A 17,845-nucleotide genomic window follows, 5' to 3' on the forward strand; every position below is an offset into this window, starting at 1 on the left:
GCAATACCAACAGGACATCAAATTACAAGATTCAGATGAAAAAGATGGAAATCAACAAGAAATCGCTAGAATATTAGAACTTAACTAACTATTTAAGTTCTAATATTCTCAAGATAATTGTTTTGCGATGCATGGTTGGCTATAATACATGTATACCAGAACTGATCAGAGCACTTTCAGAACACAATCCAATTTCAGTACTGACTCAGAAAAAATTCAGAGCGGGAATTGTGACACATCACAAACAGAAAGCGAAATTGGACATGAACAACTTAATCAGAAGCAGTGGTTTTCTGAGGATTTGCGTGATTCAGTACTGAATTACTCTGAGGATTAAATGCTTTGATGAATCTATGCTATATTGGATAACATTATATAGATATCCACGGGTGATTAGATGATTATAACGAAAACCACACGGTTAATAAAGGGTACCAGGGTCGCATCGGCACATTGAATTAAGTTGAATTTTTTTGCCAGATGATAAGTTACACTCAGTTTTACATTCACTGATCTAGGAATTTAACCCAAAAGGCGTTTAATTAACGCCTTGCAGAAGTAATCATGCAGAAAGATCTTGAAAGATAGATGTGGGAAAATTTGCCTTAATCCCCATAATCCTCGGATTCCCATTAGATAATCAATACGTGGAATATTCTAATTTCGATGATAAAGTGATTACTACTGAAAATAGCAAAATCCAATTTGAAATACTCTCTCTCCCATATATTAAGATTTAAATGTGCCACTACGACCCAAGTAAAAATTACGAAATGCACATGATGTTGCAAGAGTAAAAGCTGATAGATTATATATCGGTTTACTGCACGTACGGCCATCTTTCATATGTAATAATACTACTGATGATGCAACAATGAAAATATATCAATGTTCTTCTCTTAATGGAAATTGCAACATCCGAGGATCGGTGGATTAAGTGCTAAGAAGAATTGCGACTCCACCCAGAATCCACCTGAAATAAATTCTTGCTTCACAATTACTTGAGAATAGTGAAAAACGTGATTTAAAATTCTGCGCTTTTTTACTTTAATTCAATGGAACACGTTGAAAAAAAAATACTAAAGCTTTGCTGAAAAACTTTGAACCTAATTTTTTCCTCGAGAAAACCATAAATTGAAAATGTCTTTTCAATGATTGATGCAGTTTTTCAGAAAGCTTCTCCGGCGTAATGGTACCTTTTTCGTGTCTTTCTGGAAAAGATACCCATTGGCTGAAATGCACTGAACAAATAAGCGAGGCTGGAATAAAATTGCTAGCCCCCAAATAAATTTAGAGGTAGTAAACTGAGTAAATACTATTGAAAACACCCAATGCGTTACAAAATAGTTATCCACTGAAGCAAAAACAAACTTTGATAGAAAAATATTAGCAGTAAAAGAATTCACAAATAAGATTCAAGCTACTTTGGAAATCCTCGCAATGCAGATTTATTGAGAAAGAGTTTTCCCGAGTTTTTTTTTGAAAAACAACAAACTGTTTGACTCGCTTTGAATGAACATCCATCGAGGAGGTGAAATGGAACACTTTTCTTATATAAGTTAGCAATATCATTAAAAAGAAATAAAAATTTTGTAAGAATTATGGCCGAAAATAAAATCAGACCTATGTAAAATACATAAGCGACGAACATAGGGCGAGTTGCTCAAAAACTATTGTCGAGCTGTTGGCGTCGTCATTAGCTAGCTACGGTTTAGAGAGGCTAGCTGTAGCTTTATTAAAGGAGCGTGGCCTGAGCGTGACGCGGGGTGAAGTGGGGGAGGTGTTCAAACTCTAACTGCTCTTGACACAATGAAATTATGCCTCCCAAACAGTCTCGATGAACCGCGTACTTAGAATTTAGTCAGTCGGAGGACTGTTTGAGAAATTATGTCTCCCGGGCATCACATTTTTATCCCATCTTTGAAGACGAAAATTGAAAATGGGCGGACGAACAATCGGTCAAGCGAAAAAAGACCGCGGGACTCATATAATGGCCAGAAATTTTGTTTGAGAGCAATTAAAAATTTCTTCTAACAGCTTTTTTTACGTCTTTCCTTGCTATGTCTGGCATTAGAATTCAGTTTGAGATTTGTGTCCAATATTTGTTTTCAATACGTGTTTTTCATGCTTTAAAACAAGGGAAAGTCAAAATATATTTAAATCTAACCTTTCAGAAGAAACAGATAGGCCTTAGAAACTTATTTTTAATAACACATTTTTGCTTCAATGTTAAAACTCTTATTCCGTAAAATCTTCACATTGAAACAGATGAATTACAATTAATTACTTTCTACAAGAGGGAACAATTTATGAGTTAATTTTGAAAGCCTGAGAATCAAAAACAAGATTTTGTTGAGAAAATGTTCAACTTGCCAATGTTCTCCCCAAAAACCTTTTAGATCTGCTTTAGTAGATTCTATGTTGTTTTAGCTAACTGAAATTCCATATTATTAGAGAAAAATTTTCACAAAGTTCTTTATAGAAGCAATACCAACAGGACATAAAATTACAAGATTCAGATGAAAAAGATGGAAATCAACAAGAGAAACGGTTGATTCTAATTCATGTTCTCTTTTCAAATACCAAATTTTTGTCTTCATCTTGTTCATTTTAAGGTTTTTGGTTTTCTTCGATTTTCAGCTGTTTGGTCTTATAAAGTGCTTTTTCAAATTACCTGAATTTAGTTATTATAAGATTATTTATTTATTTATTTATTTATTATAGATTAAAACTAGGCTCTAGTATCTACAATATGATGTTCCTATTCTCTCTAGGATGCATAAAAAATTTCAGTGAAGAGATAGCCAGCCTGACATATATATTCCCCCATTTTGAAAAAATGCTGGAACAATTCGATTACCTGACAAAATTTTGCCGCTAAACGTAGCTCTAGACAGTACTTGAGAAATTAAACATGAGAAGCAACAACATTGAGACAATCCCATCTATACGATATCAAATCGAGCATAAAACAGAGATGTAGTTTTCGTAATTTATCAGTAATTTCTTAACAGGAAGTTGTTTAAATTCATGGACAAAAAACAGCTTACTTTGCGCTCTTTTCCTTGGTTTTCAGGTGGAACTTCCAGACGTATGTAGGTCCTCTGACTTTGGTCTTGTAAACTGGACAACAATACGTCCCCTTAGTCTCCAATTTGTCCATCAGTATGGCTGAAACAATCAACATAGCTAACCAATATTATCCATTAAAAAAGTTCAGGCAACACTTCAACAATTTTTGAAAATTCAAATGCAATATTTCGAACAATTGTGTTCAAGACATTTTGTTTCTACCGGAGACATTACTGGGTGAGTAAAAAAGCAAGGCATGTTAAGCATAAAATTTTCTGTTATACCAAGTTATTCATGAAAATGTTGACGAAGTTGACTATATCAGCTTCACATGCCAACGTCCCAGGGCTGTCTGGAAACATCATTCATTGCTCCTGCAAATGGCTGTAGTTTCGCGAGATCTTTTTATGTTTTTCTCGGAAGACTTTTTTTCTATTATGTTATAAGACAACTTCAGCCCGCTAAGCTTTCTCTCTTCAAATCAAAGTATTTTTGAAACAGATAAAAATTTGCTTCGATTTTTTTATTGTATGTATTGTATGAAAATTTCCAAACCTCTTCACTACCAATTTTTCAAAACACTATTAGTCCAAGGTATCTCACTTGGTCAGCAATTCTATTTCTTAGCCCAAAAATTAACGCGTGAAGATATCATAGGACCCTATGTTTTAGTCTGTCTTTTTAGTTGAGATGCTGTCAATGGATTGTTACTATAGAATTTTCGCAGAAGCTGTTGATATCATGATAATTGCTATTATTTGAATAATCGTAATTAGCACCGCAAAATTTTGCGTATGCGTTTGTGATAAATTTGCGCTGCAATTTGGTCAGGCGACCAGTCCTATAAAATCTATAGCCTACAAAAAAGTTTACTCGATATAGCAACAGAGTTATTATCTAAGAATCCTGTAAAACGAAGCGCTTTATTATGAAGCTAGAAAAAGGGAAATTGTCAAGATCCTAATATACTCAAAAAAATTCAATCTGAAATTTCACACCAAAAATTTCAAGATTAACAAACATTGTGCAAGATCAAATTGAAAAACACAGTTCTCACAACTTTTGTGTTACCAATAAAGGGCTGAAAAGAACGATGCTGGGCTCAAAGAACAGTAAAAGAAAAAAAAACGACTGAAGAAAAAAATGACTCAAGAATGGACCGAATCAGTACCGCAGGTGATGCAATAAAGTTCGTTGCTTCGGAAGCATATGCTTGCAAAATCATCGGCCTCCTATTTGTCCCAGAAAAAAACCCATGTGAAAAAAATGAAGCGGACAAATAGTGCAGGCAACAATCTTTATTATTTTTGCAGCAAACCTATGATTTTAAAAAATCTGGTTACTGCTCTAAGATTTTTAGTACTGGTTCCATTTCATTATACTTTCTAAAATCCGTAACTATGCCACTTAAAGTTAATGACTCCCTATTTTCTTTTTAAATCTTTTCCTGATATTAAACTATTAACTTAATTGTTTAACAAACAATTTCTCAAAAAAAGTATCTTTTACAGATAAAACTGTTGTTCTTCAAAAAAAGTTTACTGACTACAGCAGACCTATATCTTTTATCTACCACGCTGTACTGTCAAATATATCAAGATAAGGATGAGAAGACGAGTTTGTATTGAACTATTCAATGAAGATTATTATTTACATTTGGTAGAAAGTTTTATCTAAAACAAGAATTCATGCAAAATTTACTAGCATTTTTAAAATTTATTGGATCAAAACTTCGTTTTTTGATAGCGAAAAAAACATAAGATGCTACGGAAAAAAAACAAATTATTGGCTCATTTCAGCTTCAACAGATTTTAAACTTCTACAGTCCATCGGAGGGGCTAATGCTCAAAATCCCTTGAACATCATAATTCAGTTATACAGTTAACTTTTTCTTCAACTCATTTTCATTTGTTGTTCAACATTACCTAGAAACTTGTCGGCTAATTTATGATTAAATGATGCTGAAAAGCTCAAAGATAAAACTTCTTGATATTAGCTGCAGTCACCAACTGCAACTGCATTACGCACGCTCAATTGGAAAAACAAAAACTTTAGTGTTCAAAGAACCTCGGATATTGCGGTTGACGTTTTTTCGTTATTCCCCCTTTTTGCGTTATTTTTCCACCTTACTCCCCTTCCTTCATACTATCCACACTCGTCCCAGCGTTTAATCTATATTATCTCACCTCACAGTTCTGCTTTTGCAGTTTATTGAGACATTTGCAATTTCACATTTTGACAGGTTTCTTAAAAAAATCTTCAATCAATTGTTGGTACAATAATTAAAACTGAGAATATTAAGTGCTAGTAGCACCAGTTTCCGATAGCAAAGGGGTATGTCGGCTACTGAAAACCATTACACAGGTACATCTAACCGGACGCAGTTTCATCCTCCTCCTCTCTCTCTCTCTCCCGTAATTAGCAGATTTTGGGTTATGATCAAAATTCTATTTTCTGCAGAAAAGTTGTTGCAAAAAAGATTGTATATCTTGAAAGCGATGATGCTCGCATTGACCCGGAGATAATACTTGTACAATAACTTTCGAGAACTGACCGAAGACCTTAATGTTCTGTAATTCACCTCTACCTTTATTCAGGTAACACTTTTTTTGAAAAAAAAAACAAATCATTTCCACATAAACTTCCAAAAAACGAAGTTCATGATGCAATTTATTAATGAGAATATTGGGACAAAAAATGGCAAGGCAAAAATTTTTGAAAACTACGTTAACAGTGATTATAGGGATTAAAGCATTGATTTTTTCACGTGCTTTGGTGGATAACGTAACCATTGTTCACAATTTCGAGTATTCATTTAGCCTAAAAACTTATTTCTCGAAATAAATTAGTATTTACTTGAGACCCAATTCAGAGATTAAAGTGATATTGCAAGCAGCGATAAGGGTTGTTGCAAAACTGTTAATTGTCTTTTTAATCCAAAATTAATTTTGGGTGGGGAGCTCTGTATTGAATTAAGATAGTCTTTATCTAATTTAACTTAAATTACATAGTCTTTATTTCCGTTTTTGATTGACAAATTTTTAACTATCGCGTTTATCAAACGTTGACACAGTCACGGTGTGGAAAAGTCCGTGTGTATGGGTGTGCAAGGGTGTGGACGACAACGATCAAGTTTTGGCACTGCTGTCCACGGTTGCTCGAAAACAGGCATCTTAGACAAAGATGAGATATTTCCAAATTTGAAGCAAAATTGAACTAAATTTTATCACTTCGAAAAATTTCCGCATACGCTAACAACTCTCACATCCCTGATTTTAAAACATAGTCTCCGAAAACAGTGACATTTTCGAGTTATTTTACTATAGAAAATGTAACTTCAACGTAATAACAATTGCGTCATACACCATGAAGCTCAGCCCCAAATTTTTGCAAGAAATAGGAAATATCGTAGAAAAAAATAATTAATAAAATGTACTGATTGCTTAAATTGAATTTTATACAACCTAAATTTATTTAATTTTTATACATTTATATAATTTTCAAGAAAAAGAAAACTACATACCATAGTTTAAAAGTAAATATAGAAAAACAATCTGACGACGATAGATCTTTATAGAGTTATTGGACATTGATATGAGAAATGGTCAAAATGATCTAACTTGGATAGATAAAAAGGCTGAATGAAAGCAAATTTTGCTTTTGTTCTAGCACACTTTTAGTAAAGACAAGGTAACCAAAAAATAGATTGAAAGGACAGATCGAGGACAGTAAACTTGGCAGAGGAGATCGACAATTCGTCTGTAATTTCATTGACTGAATTAGGTGTTATTTGCGCGCTGAAAAGAGGTTACCGCTTCTGGTCACGCCTCGCCATCCATTACCATCCCGTACCAACTTCAAGTGTTAATCAGTACTGGGCAATTGTAAATGCAAGTCTCCCATGTAGTATAATTTGCTCGCTTTCTCACTTGAAATTTGCTTCTTTCAAGCGTATTTTAAGGGCGCAAAAGACAAAAGTTACAACAGTCACAGAGGCCCAGTAAGGAGAACAAACAGCGTGTGAGAGGGAGAGCGTGGGTTCGATCGCCGTACGGAACCTTCATTTTGCACTTGGCTTAGACTTGCCAAGTCTTGGCCAAGTCTTAAATGTGTTATGATCATAGCTCTGAATCAGTACTGATATCTAGACTTGGAATTAGACTTGCCCAGTACTGATATTGACTTGGCGTTAAGTACGGGATGCGTTAGAGGACCGTGGAACTTGATACGATATTGTCACAACCGAACAAAAACTCAACCGTTAAACGCTGTATTAAAAGTGAGTGCATAAATCTGATTGACCAATATGCAATTTGAAAAATTTCGTTTTCTATCTCTTGTCCGAATTTTTGCTTTCAGTCTGTTGTTTTTGGATCAATTGTCCTAAAACCCGAATGTAAGGCGCACTTAATTACCTTATATTGTCAAGTGGATTTTTAAGTGCCCTTTTAAGTGTTTAATTGTTGTTCACCTGCAAAATATAAGAGGACAATTTTCACCTAATGTCTGTAAACTTTTCTTAAATAAATGGTTAACTTTGAATTGAATTGAAAAATATTCACCCTTTAAATAAACCACCGGCATCTGAGGAGTGAGTTCTTTCAGCCTTGCCTCTGCCATGGCCCCCGTCTGGATATCCCATCTAAACAACAACTACCACAACAACAATTGGCCGAGTTGAATCAATAAAAAAGAAAATTTTTACTGCCGATAAACTCATTTTAGTCGCAGAGCGTGTGTCCCCAAAATGCAGTGTTGCAGGCATCATTTAAAATTGCGCTGATGATGATAATGTATGTTTTGGCGATTGAGCGTTTAATTTAGAGAAAGACTGCTATAAAAATCATACCAAATGTTAGAGTACACACTCTAGTAAATAAGTTGTGATCATAAGATGGAGCTTGAAATGATAGCTCAATATAAGAGAGCCTGGTAAGACTCCCGCAATGTGGATCAGTTGGCTCAGTGGATAGCACAGGATTGCAATCAATTAAGAGATTGTGGGGTCGCAACCCACAAAATTCCCAAACTTTACTCTCACTATAATGGTGTTGACATCGAATCAACATAGCGAGCAAAGAGTTGCTCTAATACCAAGTATAATCAGTTAAAAATGCTTCTGAAAAATTTGGACATGGTCCAAACCACTCTCCCCCCCCCCCCCCCCCCCCACCTCGCACTCGGAGAACTTACCTGGCTCCTTCCATGTACAGTCCATTGATATACGATCCTTCCCTGGGCGGTGCCCCGAAGTCATCCCTGTTCTTCTTCGTGACGTCACAGTTCAACACCATCTTGTCCAGGGGCCACTCGTTCTTCCTCGCTGTCTGTTGCATGATAGCAGTTAAAAATGCCTGGGGATTAAACAGGCCCCCAATCCAAACCTGAAAAATTAATTGAAAAGTTTTCAGCTTTGTCAAAAAATTTACTGAAAATCATTAACCAGCTCTTGATAAGTTTGCTTCGTATAGAGGTTAAACAAATATTGTGGTTGTAATGAAAGCGAGCATTTGGATGCACTTTTTGAGGTACTTTTCCTCATTATAAAACAAATAACATAGAGGGCTGCAAAAATACTTAAATGTCACAGAATATAAATGGAATCAGACTCAGAAATAAGTTGACGGAGTTGCCGATGCAAGCTATTAAACCTATTAAAATCAACTCAAATATTTTGGTATTTTTGAAAAAAATTAAGGTTGCCAATTTCATTATACTGACATCCTTTATTCACATTGAAACGGTTAAGAGTAAAGTTATATTACAGTAAGGTCATAAATCATTTAGATTGCGAGGTAAGTTAATTACGATCAAACCCCTGTGTACAGTATAGTTAAAAACTTACAGATATTGAGTGTAATAAATGGCATCACGCACATAAAAGCAGTTAAACAGCAATAAAAAAACGATATAGATAATTTTGTTCTGAGGTCCGAAGTAAAGCTACGCCCAGTTTCCAGCATCGAAGATGTAAAAACCTTTATTTAATTTTTAAACCAAAAATTGTCAAGTACTTTCACATTAAAATCTAAGACAGCAAAATTCCCGCCGGGCATCCATTTTTTAAAACTAAATGCGCATTTTTATTAAACAAAAACTCAAACACGAACTATTAACAATTAACTGATCAATTAGATTAAAATTATAATGTTGGTTAATTTACGTGCATAATTTAAATATTTTGTTTGAGTCAGCTTCTGAATTGAGTATAAATAGAATTTGTACTATTATCGATAAAAATTGTCACAATCAGTTTCTAATGAATAGTTAATAAATAAAAAAAATGCATTTAGTGAACTTGCAGGCTAATTCATGTACATTTTAAAAACATATAGAGCAGGAAAACAATCAGCTTGAAAAACCAATTATTTTCTAGAGTAGGAAAACAATCAGCTTGAAAAACCAACTATTTTCGAATAATCAACACTTTCGAGATAGCCAGCAGATTGTAGAAAAATATCCCTCGTTGACCCAACTGACCGACGTTGGGATTGACCTAATTAGAGAAAAAAAAAGAAAAAATATACGCAGCCTAATTTTTTTCTAAGTGTCATAAAAACTCAAATTTAATCCTTATTTTCCTTAGAGTAAATAAATATGAAGAATTGAGCCTCTAGGAAGGAATTACACGCCACGTAACTTAATTCATAACATAATTCATTCAGTCTTTAAACCCAAAATCTCAGTGACAAGACTCCATTGGTTGATCCCTTTTCTTGTGAATTCGCTTTTCGACCCTGAACATATTTGCGTGAATTTTCTGAACGGTTTCTGAATTCCATTAAGTTGGAACAATGACTGAGGTAAATCGGAAATCATAGGTGAAAATCTTGATCGAAACAATGAAACGAAAAAAAACCGAAAAAAAATATTAAAAATTACAACGAAATGAAAAGAGCGCATCTAAATAATAGCTTTTGAGAGCCTGATGACAGCTATTAAAAATGCATAATTTAAATTTTCATTCACATTAAATTAATTCGATACCAATAATTATCCCAGATCTACAGGCATTGATTTATCCAGTGTCATCCTTACCGCACCTTCAATTTATTTTCCGCATGTTTATTGGTAGCATAGGTCATTGAGAAAAAGAATCTTAAAAATATGCATTTCATGATTGAATGAGTAAAAAATTACAAATGAAGGAAATTGAAACGTCATAAAACAAAATTTTAAATGAAGCATATACATAAAAAAAAGCTCCAAAATTTTACCAAAACACTCATCTCAAACCTCTTCTATGCACAATGTTGCAGAACAGTTGACCACATCTACATAAGCATTTTATCAAACAAATGAACCCCGTGAAAAAAAGGATGCAAAAATTAAGAATTTCAGACAAAAAATGTGCCAATAAAAAAGCTCAATGCTTTACAAAACAATTGCGTTATAAACGTAAATAATAAACATAAACCGACTAACGTCGGACAATTTCTCTCGAACAACAGGTGGGGAAATTTAATTCAAGGGCTGTGGCCTCGATAAATTTTTGTATGTGGGTGCAAAACGATCCGATGGATGCGGGATTTGCGCCCTCGACCTCCGGAGCCCTAACAGACACATTTATCAATTGGCTATCAGGCCATTGTACTTTGCTCTGCTACAATGGCTTTTATTTCAGCAACAAACAACTTCGGAGTGGGAGCAATCTAGATCACTCAAAAATGAGGAAGAAGAGAAGCGTAAAAAAGTCACCTGAGAAGTCAAGCGAACATTTTGCATAAAATAAGACACACACTTTTACAATAATTGCTTTAAACTTCGTTCGGAGCAATTAAGAAAGAAAACACCTAGCTCATTACCAGCAATTTAAGAAGTTTGTCGCTTTCTCAAGCTATTGACAACGACAATTTTGAAAAATTTTAACTCAAATAAAGCACTAAAAGCAAACTGAGAAAATATGTCATCTCAAATTAAATCTCAAGACTGTAAACTTTTATAGAAACCTTTTGGACTTTATAGCTGCTGCAAAATTGTACCCCAACCAGCTTTATCAATAAAATCTTCAACCGAAATGAAATTGATATATTAACAAACTAAGAACTCAAATTGAACAGATTCGTGGTTACTACGGAGCATTGCAAAAGTTTTAAAATAGGATTTACAGTCTGTTAAATAAAATTATCAAAGAATTCATTCACTGCTTTCTTAATAAGTTGTAGTCCATGATAAAAAGTAACAGCTCAAACACAGAATAGAAAAAAATTAACAACTGTGAGTCCCTGGTTATTTTTCAACCTAAAATTTTGTGCTTTTCTTGTCTGCATCTTGAAATCAATTTTTGTTTTCTCCTTGCGCGGTTTTTTCCTAGACTTGCCGATAGGTTGATTAATTGAAAGCAAACAAAACAACGTACACTATTGGGCAATCCGAAGTCGGTGGTCCAGGTTTCGAGTTCTTTCACTCTCTGCATCAAGTCAGAGAACCAGGTAGCCAAGGGGTAAGTGGTGGGGTATCTTAACCACGTCTGTGGAACTTTGTCCAGAAATAGAGAAGTGCTGAGGTCATCCATGGCACTTGTAATTGTCAACTCTCCCTTCAGTCCAAGTTGCAGTTCTGTCAGTGACCTCCTGATTTCTGGATAATGAAAGTTGAAGAATATTCACAAAGTAGGCGAGTCACTTAATGGTCAAAAAACAGTCACGAAAATTGTTGGATCCGACGTTTGTGGAATTTCTCCATCTCGAGTGCAGGTTTTTTGAAAAAAAAATGTATAAAAAACAACCTAATAATAGAGTTTTTGTGGCACTTGTTTTTGAAGGTAATTTTAGGAAGAGCCAGCAGCGGAGATATAAGTTCAATTTAATTTCTTGGAGAAGTTTGTAGGACTCATTTGGCAAAAAAAGTTTGGACTTGAACAACAGAAAATTTTATACTATGTTTTGGTTTTGACTAAAAACTTGTCTCTCAAGTGCGGAATTCGGAACACTAACACGTACGAAATTTTATCCTACTCTAACTGGCGTTTTAATGTTTTTGGTTTGATAATTGTTAACGACTTGTTGGGGCATTATTTGTTGTTCATTAATGCTCAAAAGAGCTGAGTGTCTTTGTTCACTTAAAAATGTTCAAGAAAACTTGTTCAAATTTTTGTACACACCCTGTGTGAGTGAATTCATTCTTTCACACTCCTGTAGACACACGACAGTGTAGGGAGTCTTAGTCTCCTCCTTCTGGTGCAACTCTATCATGTTGAAGGGGTCTGGCAACTTATCAGTCAGGTCCTCCACTGTTGACTCCACCACCTCCTCTCTAGTCGAGCCAGACTGGGATGAGCCAGCCGAGTCACGCGGTTGAAGGTCGTGCACCTGTAGAAACAAATGATGATTTTGAAAATTTTGGATCTATCCACCTTCCAGCTTTGTGGGAACCTGAGTTTCAGACTCCAAAGAGCACTTTTTACGTTTTCACTTGGTTAAAGTGGTTTGGAACAGCACATACTTTAACGGGGAGGGGGGATCATAAACAACTCTGCAAAACGAAATAGATCTCACTTTTTAGATCTAAACATCATCTTAGCAAAACATTCATAATTTGGCTCACGGCTCTTAATTAGTGCATTCTCTCCAACCCAATATGGAAGCCCAGGGAGGATATACTTTGGTTGACATCAATACAAGTACTAACAACTCTAAACAGACTGTCACTGAGTGTAGTGAGAAACCCGATCTCAGCATTGAGGTGCAATCCATACAGAGCAGGGCTCTCTTGTGGTAGTGACTCATCAATGTAAGTGTGGTATCCTTTGTAGTCCATGTTGCCAGGCACAGGGAATTGAGGGGCCAAGTTAAGATCACCGTCCAACTGAAAGAATAAAAAAGATGAACCTGTTGTTAAAAATGTTACGTCATTACCTTTACCTAAGTCATGTTACGGGGCCGGACTCAATACAACTACCAATTATTACAGACAGGACAGACCGAAAAAAGGCTCTAATCAGACCATCTAAAAGTTTGCTGCATTATGGAAGAGGGCGGCATTGAAACACCTTGTTCCGAAGTTCTCAAGATTCCGAAGTTTTGGTATCGATTCCTCAATCGAGACATTTAAAAAGTATTTATTTTTAGATCACATGAAAAATTTTACGTAGAAAACGTAAGTGACAGATCCAGAATGATTTCAGCTAAAATTCGAGGCAAAATTAAGACCAAATTAACCCTATAACACCTGGAATTGGAACCCCCAATAGGAAGACCAAAGTATCCTACACAACAAAAAGTCTTGAGAAACTAAGTTTGTCAAAGCTTCCAATAAATAAAACTTTTTTTAAGTTTGTCAAAGCTTCCAATGGTTACGTGACAATTTACCCAATTCCATTTTACCCAATGCCATTTTACCCGACGCCATTTTACCCAACCTGCCATTTTACGCAAAATTATATTACACAATTAAAACTTGGAAAAATATCAAACTCTACAACAGTTCGAATAAAATTTAGGAATCAGATTTAGGTGGAGAGATTAAGGTTTAAAGATATTAGTATTAAACTTCTGATCAATACGGAAACCACTCAACTTGACTGAAAGTAATTTAGAAAACAAAAAATGATATATGCGTTTCATGAACTTATAAAGAGATTTAAAGAGTCCATAATCTCAGACCCAAAGCAATCCAGTGGTCCAAGGGATTAAGTAAATAGTTACTTCCCTTCCTTGTTAGATTGAGAGTTTTAAGGATGCTTGTAAAATTAAAAATTCAAGATCTTGAATTTTTAATTTTACAAGCATCCTTAAAACCCTCTATACCGTTAAATTTTACCTTTTTAAACTTGGCCATAGTGCGTAATTATACTGAACATATTCGTTTGATTGAGGTAAGTCAGAAGCATGAAAACCGTGACATGTGTAAAAAACGTGATCGGAAGGTAAAACAAATTTAAAAGGGTAAAGGAGAAGGCCTAAGTAATAGATGTTCGAGTAACTGACGGCGGCTATTACGTACACTTAAAACAATTGTCTTGCAGAGGATATAACCCAGAACTGCGAATGACGTAAGGCCATAACAATTGATACAAGCAGCACTCAATCTTAAAAATGTCGAACACTTTTTCCTCAACTTGAACAAGTCGGAAATTTTATGAGCCGCGAGGAAAAAAACAACCCAGACAAAAAATCAGAACTAGTGACGTCTCGAAATAATTGTGGTCACACCTGCTCTGGCCCCATGTACTCTTCTAAGTATGTCCTGCACAGCCTTCTATCCCAGTCATCAGTGATGTGTCCCCCGTACATGATCTCCCCAAACAGGTATCTCAGGTCCTCCCAGGGCACCTTGTTATTGGCTTCCAGATAGTTGTACAGAACCATAGCTGAGATCGTCAAATCGCCTAACGAATAGAAAAGGCAACCACTACAATAAAAAAATGTAGAGTATTTTACAGTTTTCAATTCTTGATGATTCTCATAAAAGACTATTTATGCTGTGAACAAAAGGTCAACGCTGTTTTGACATGGCTTTGGAACACCGGGCAATCTTGCAAGAGGTGTCATCAATTACTCCATAGATTACAACATTGAGAAAAGAAAGTATTCTGACCCCCCCCCTTATGTATAGCACAAGAGCCTAGATACTGCTTATTGGGTAGAATGGGGATGAAATATAAGGCGGAAACTCGATTAGGTGAACACATTTTTTGTAGCCACTGGGCAAACATTATGAACTAAAATTTTATGACATTATGAGGTTTATAACAATTGAAACACTTAAGAATGGTACTTCAAAATCCACTTGACTGTATAGAGTACTCAAGTTTCCCGATTTTTTAAACTATCATCGTGTATAGACATTTGTTAGGAACACTTGAGTACTTTATAGCTTCAAGTGGATTTTGAAGTACCATTCTTAAGTGTTTTAATTGTTATAAACCTCCTAATGTCATAAAACTTTAGTTCATAATGTTTGCCTAGTGGCTACAAAAAATGTGTTCACCTAATCGAGATATCGCCTAATATCCTGCGCCCCGGTTAGAAAATATAAACGGCTCAATGAAAACAATTAAGGAGTGCTAGGAGCACAGTGACAAACTGGCATTTAATAAGTGTGAAATAATACCAGTATTGAAAGGGTACACCCTGTTCCAGCCCTGTGGTCCAAACTTCCTCCTCTCAGCCACGACTGCATGGAAGTAACAGAGGGAGAAGAGGATACTCTTGAACTCTGCCTCCTTCGAACACATCTCCAAAGTGTCCTGAAATCGCACAGTAGCATTCGAGAGATAACATAGAAATAAAGCATAGTTAACCATTCAACTGTAAGGAAACATTGAACTCTTAACCGAGATCCCAAGTCTGATCCGAAGAACTTTCTGAATGACAATCATCATCCACACTCCATACAAACTCAGTGAAAGTTCTGTGGACTCAACGCACACATTAAATAGCGCTTCTGGTCACAATTTCATTTTGGCAAGCGTTGGATGCGGCTGACTTGACCATGTTTTTTGTTTGGTTTTATCACTAACTTCTCCAAATGAGCAGCGAAATCTGTCATGAATGTTTATCGATTTAAATAACGAGGAATATTGGAGTTAGAAAATCAAGTCCAATCCAAATGAGTCACAAAGCATTATCACTCACCTGTGAGAAATTGTCGAGAGCCTTGTGCAAATTAGCACTAATCTTAGTCGGCGGCTCGTTTGTGATCTTGATACTGTTCTCCAACACTCCTTGGGGTATAATGTGAGCAGCGGGGGAGGAGGCGGGTTCTGCACTCATGAACACCCGGTATGCCTCGTGAGCTAGACCAGTCTCCGATATCTCTCCCAGTTTCTTTTCGAGAGTAGGAAGCCAGTTGGCTACCAAGTGGATGTTTTGCAGGACTACCCAGTGTCCTTAAAAATGGGGAACCCTTTATAACGAAGCAACGAATAAATTCAACATATTTTGCTTAAAGACCGAGTGTTTTCTTAATATTTGCTTAGTTAGGACAAAAGGACCGAGTCGATTATACGTAAAAGTGAAACCATAAAAATTGATAGACATGAACAGACCAAAGTCGACGTGGCACAAAAATCCAAGCTCACTATATAGCTCCCAGCCCGCATGTCATGAAAGCTGCAATTAGATGTAAATTAAACGCTGTTGATTCTAAAAGCTCACAACTTTTCGTTTTACATTAGATCCGGGGAAACTCTTCTTTATTATTTTAATACTGCATAAATGCTGAAATGTTTAGGCAGCTTTACATAAGCATCTTTGCTTACCCTCCTTGGCCGCAATGTCAAGTGCAGCGCTTGCCACCACATCCTGCCCCTGTCCCAGTGAGATGTTGTGAAATTTTCCATTCTCCTGGGTGAAGCCCAATTTTTTACCCAAAGACTCAACCTGAAATTCAAAGCAGATATAGCAAGAAAACACAAATTTATTTTAATTTGAAACATGAAACTGGACTATGATACCCTTATTATGTGGTTTGACGTTAGCGGAAAATTAAGAGGCACGTGATTCAAAATGAAAGCGCTCTATCCAATCAGAACACCTTCTGAAACTACTTAACCTTTTAATCTGAGTTTCAAGAGTATATTAGTGTTTCACATAGAAAACAACGCACTTAGACCTAATCCTGCAAAAATGTCATACCTCAAGAAGTGGGTCAACTCCAGGAGAGAGTATGAAGAAGACTGGTATGTTGGGTCCTGTCTCAGTGAAAGACTCTGCGAAGGGAATGCGTCTGTTCTCCTTGTACTTTGCACCCAATTTTTCCTCTATGAAGATCCTGGAGACAGATAAAAGACCATGTTAAAATAGTTGGCAGGAGGATAATTTCATATCAGAATTGATAAACATCAATCACAATTCAGATTTCTTAAAACGTCCAAGTGTTAAATGACTTATTTGACAATTTCTTGATTAAAAGTAACGACTACAAAGGGTTCCACCAAGAGGGTTCCAATAACTTGGTACGTTTCTGACACGTTTTTCATGACAAAATATGTAATGGCCATAAATCGTCTTAAATATTGTATTGTGAAGTCTACGCGTCCAAATATGGTTGCAAGTAGTAAGTAAAAACTGTCTCAAGAGAAGGGGGGTTATCGTACGATACTTAAACATGGGATAATAGGGGGTTATCCTAGACGGAAAGGGATTAACTTTCATTCTTTACCAGATGTGATTATGTAAGACTATTTCCAAGGCGGCAAATTTGTTTTCGGTCAAACAGCCAACATTGTCCTAAATTCAATTTCGTTCCGATAAGAGCTGCAAGTGAACAATTTATTGAAACGTATTTTAGCACTCATAAACATAAAATTTACACGGTTAGGAATTCAAAAGGCGCAGTTTAGGCAGTTAGGTACATTGTCTGCGTACAACTTTAAATGCTGGTTCTTCTTCATAATCGCTACTACTTTCACTCCACTCATTAGCTTCATAATTAATGAATGGGTTAGGGGAGGAAGAGCTGGAGCTGGTGGTAGCATCAGAGTCTACAATATCATCGCTATCAATATCTTCATCGTTAATAATGCTTGTCATTGCAAATCCCGGGTCAGGTGTTTCCCATTCTTCCGGGCTTTCATTTGTTGTATCCGGCACAACAAAAGTATTAGTATGGTCCCAGTTTGGACTCGAATCTAGCAGAAGGTGAGCATAAATTTCCATATTTTCGTAGTCCCACTCTACTTCATCGCTATCCCAAGAAAAATCTTCGACACGGCAGTGATCAATTTTATAAAGGACAAATAGTAGTGTTTTAATTCCCCCGTTCAAAAAGTGGCGTTTATTACCAAAGGCAGAAAGACATATTTTATTTGTTGAAACCGTTTGTAGTA

At 35.8% G+C, this 17,845-nt stretch overlaps 1 protein-coding gene across 2 annotated transcripts in view; it reads right to left on the minus strand.

Moving 5' to 3' along the window:
* Window positions 1-760: 760 nt before the first annotated feature.
* The window catches only part of LOC142344830 (dynein beta chain, ciliary-like), a 270,411-nt gene continuing 253,326 nt past the window's right edge, over window positions 761-17,845 (minus strand). Inside the window, exons 71-82 of one of the 2 annotated variants that reach the window (XM_075396813.1) lie at window positions 16,653-16,788; window positions 16,277-16,397; window positions 15,651-15,904; window positions 15,127-15,262; window positions 14,226-14,401; window positions 12,703-12,879; window positions 12,176-12,383; window positions 11,432-11,652; window positions 8,266-8,456; window positions 7,635-7,714; window positions 3,051-3,171; window positions 761-973 (exon numbers count right to left, since the gene is read on the minus strand). In XM_075396813.1, the coding sequence (XP_075252928.1) occupies window positions 934-973; window positions 3,051-3,171; window positions 7,635-7,714; window positions 8,266-8,456; window positions 11,432-11,652; window positions 12,176-12,383; window positions 12,703-12,879; window positions 14,226-14,401; window positions 15,127-15,262; window positions 15,651-15,904; window positions 16,277-16,397; window positions 16,653-16,788 (1,861 nt within the window). In that variant the 3' untranslated portion in view covers window positions 761-933. Of the gene's footprint in view, window positions 974-3,050; window positions 3,172-7,634; window positions 7,726-8,265; window positions 8,457-11,431; window positions 11,653-12,175; window positions 12,384-12,702; window positions 12,880-14,225; window positions 14,402-15,126; window positions 15,263-15,650; window positions 15,905-16,276; window positions 16,398-16,652; window positions 16,789-17,845 lie in introns of those variants that run through there. The other variant, XM_075396814.1, reaches the window with a different exon arrangement.

Source organism: Convolutriloba macropyga, chromosome 8, assembly GCF_964194025.1.
Source record: "Convolutriloba macropyga chromosome 8, txConMacr16.3, whole genome shotgun sequence".
Taxonomy (NCBI): Eukaryota; Metazoa; Xenacoelomorpha; order Acoela; family Convolutidae; genus Convolutriloba; species Convolutriloba macropyga.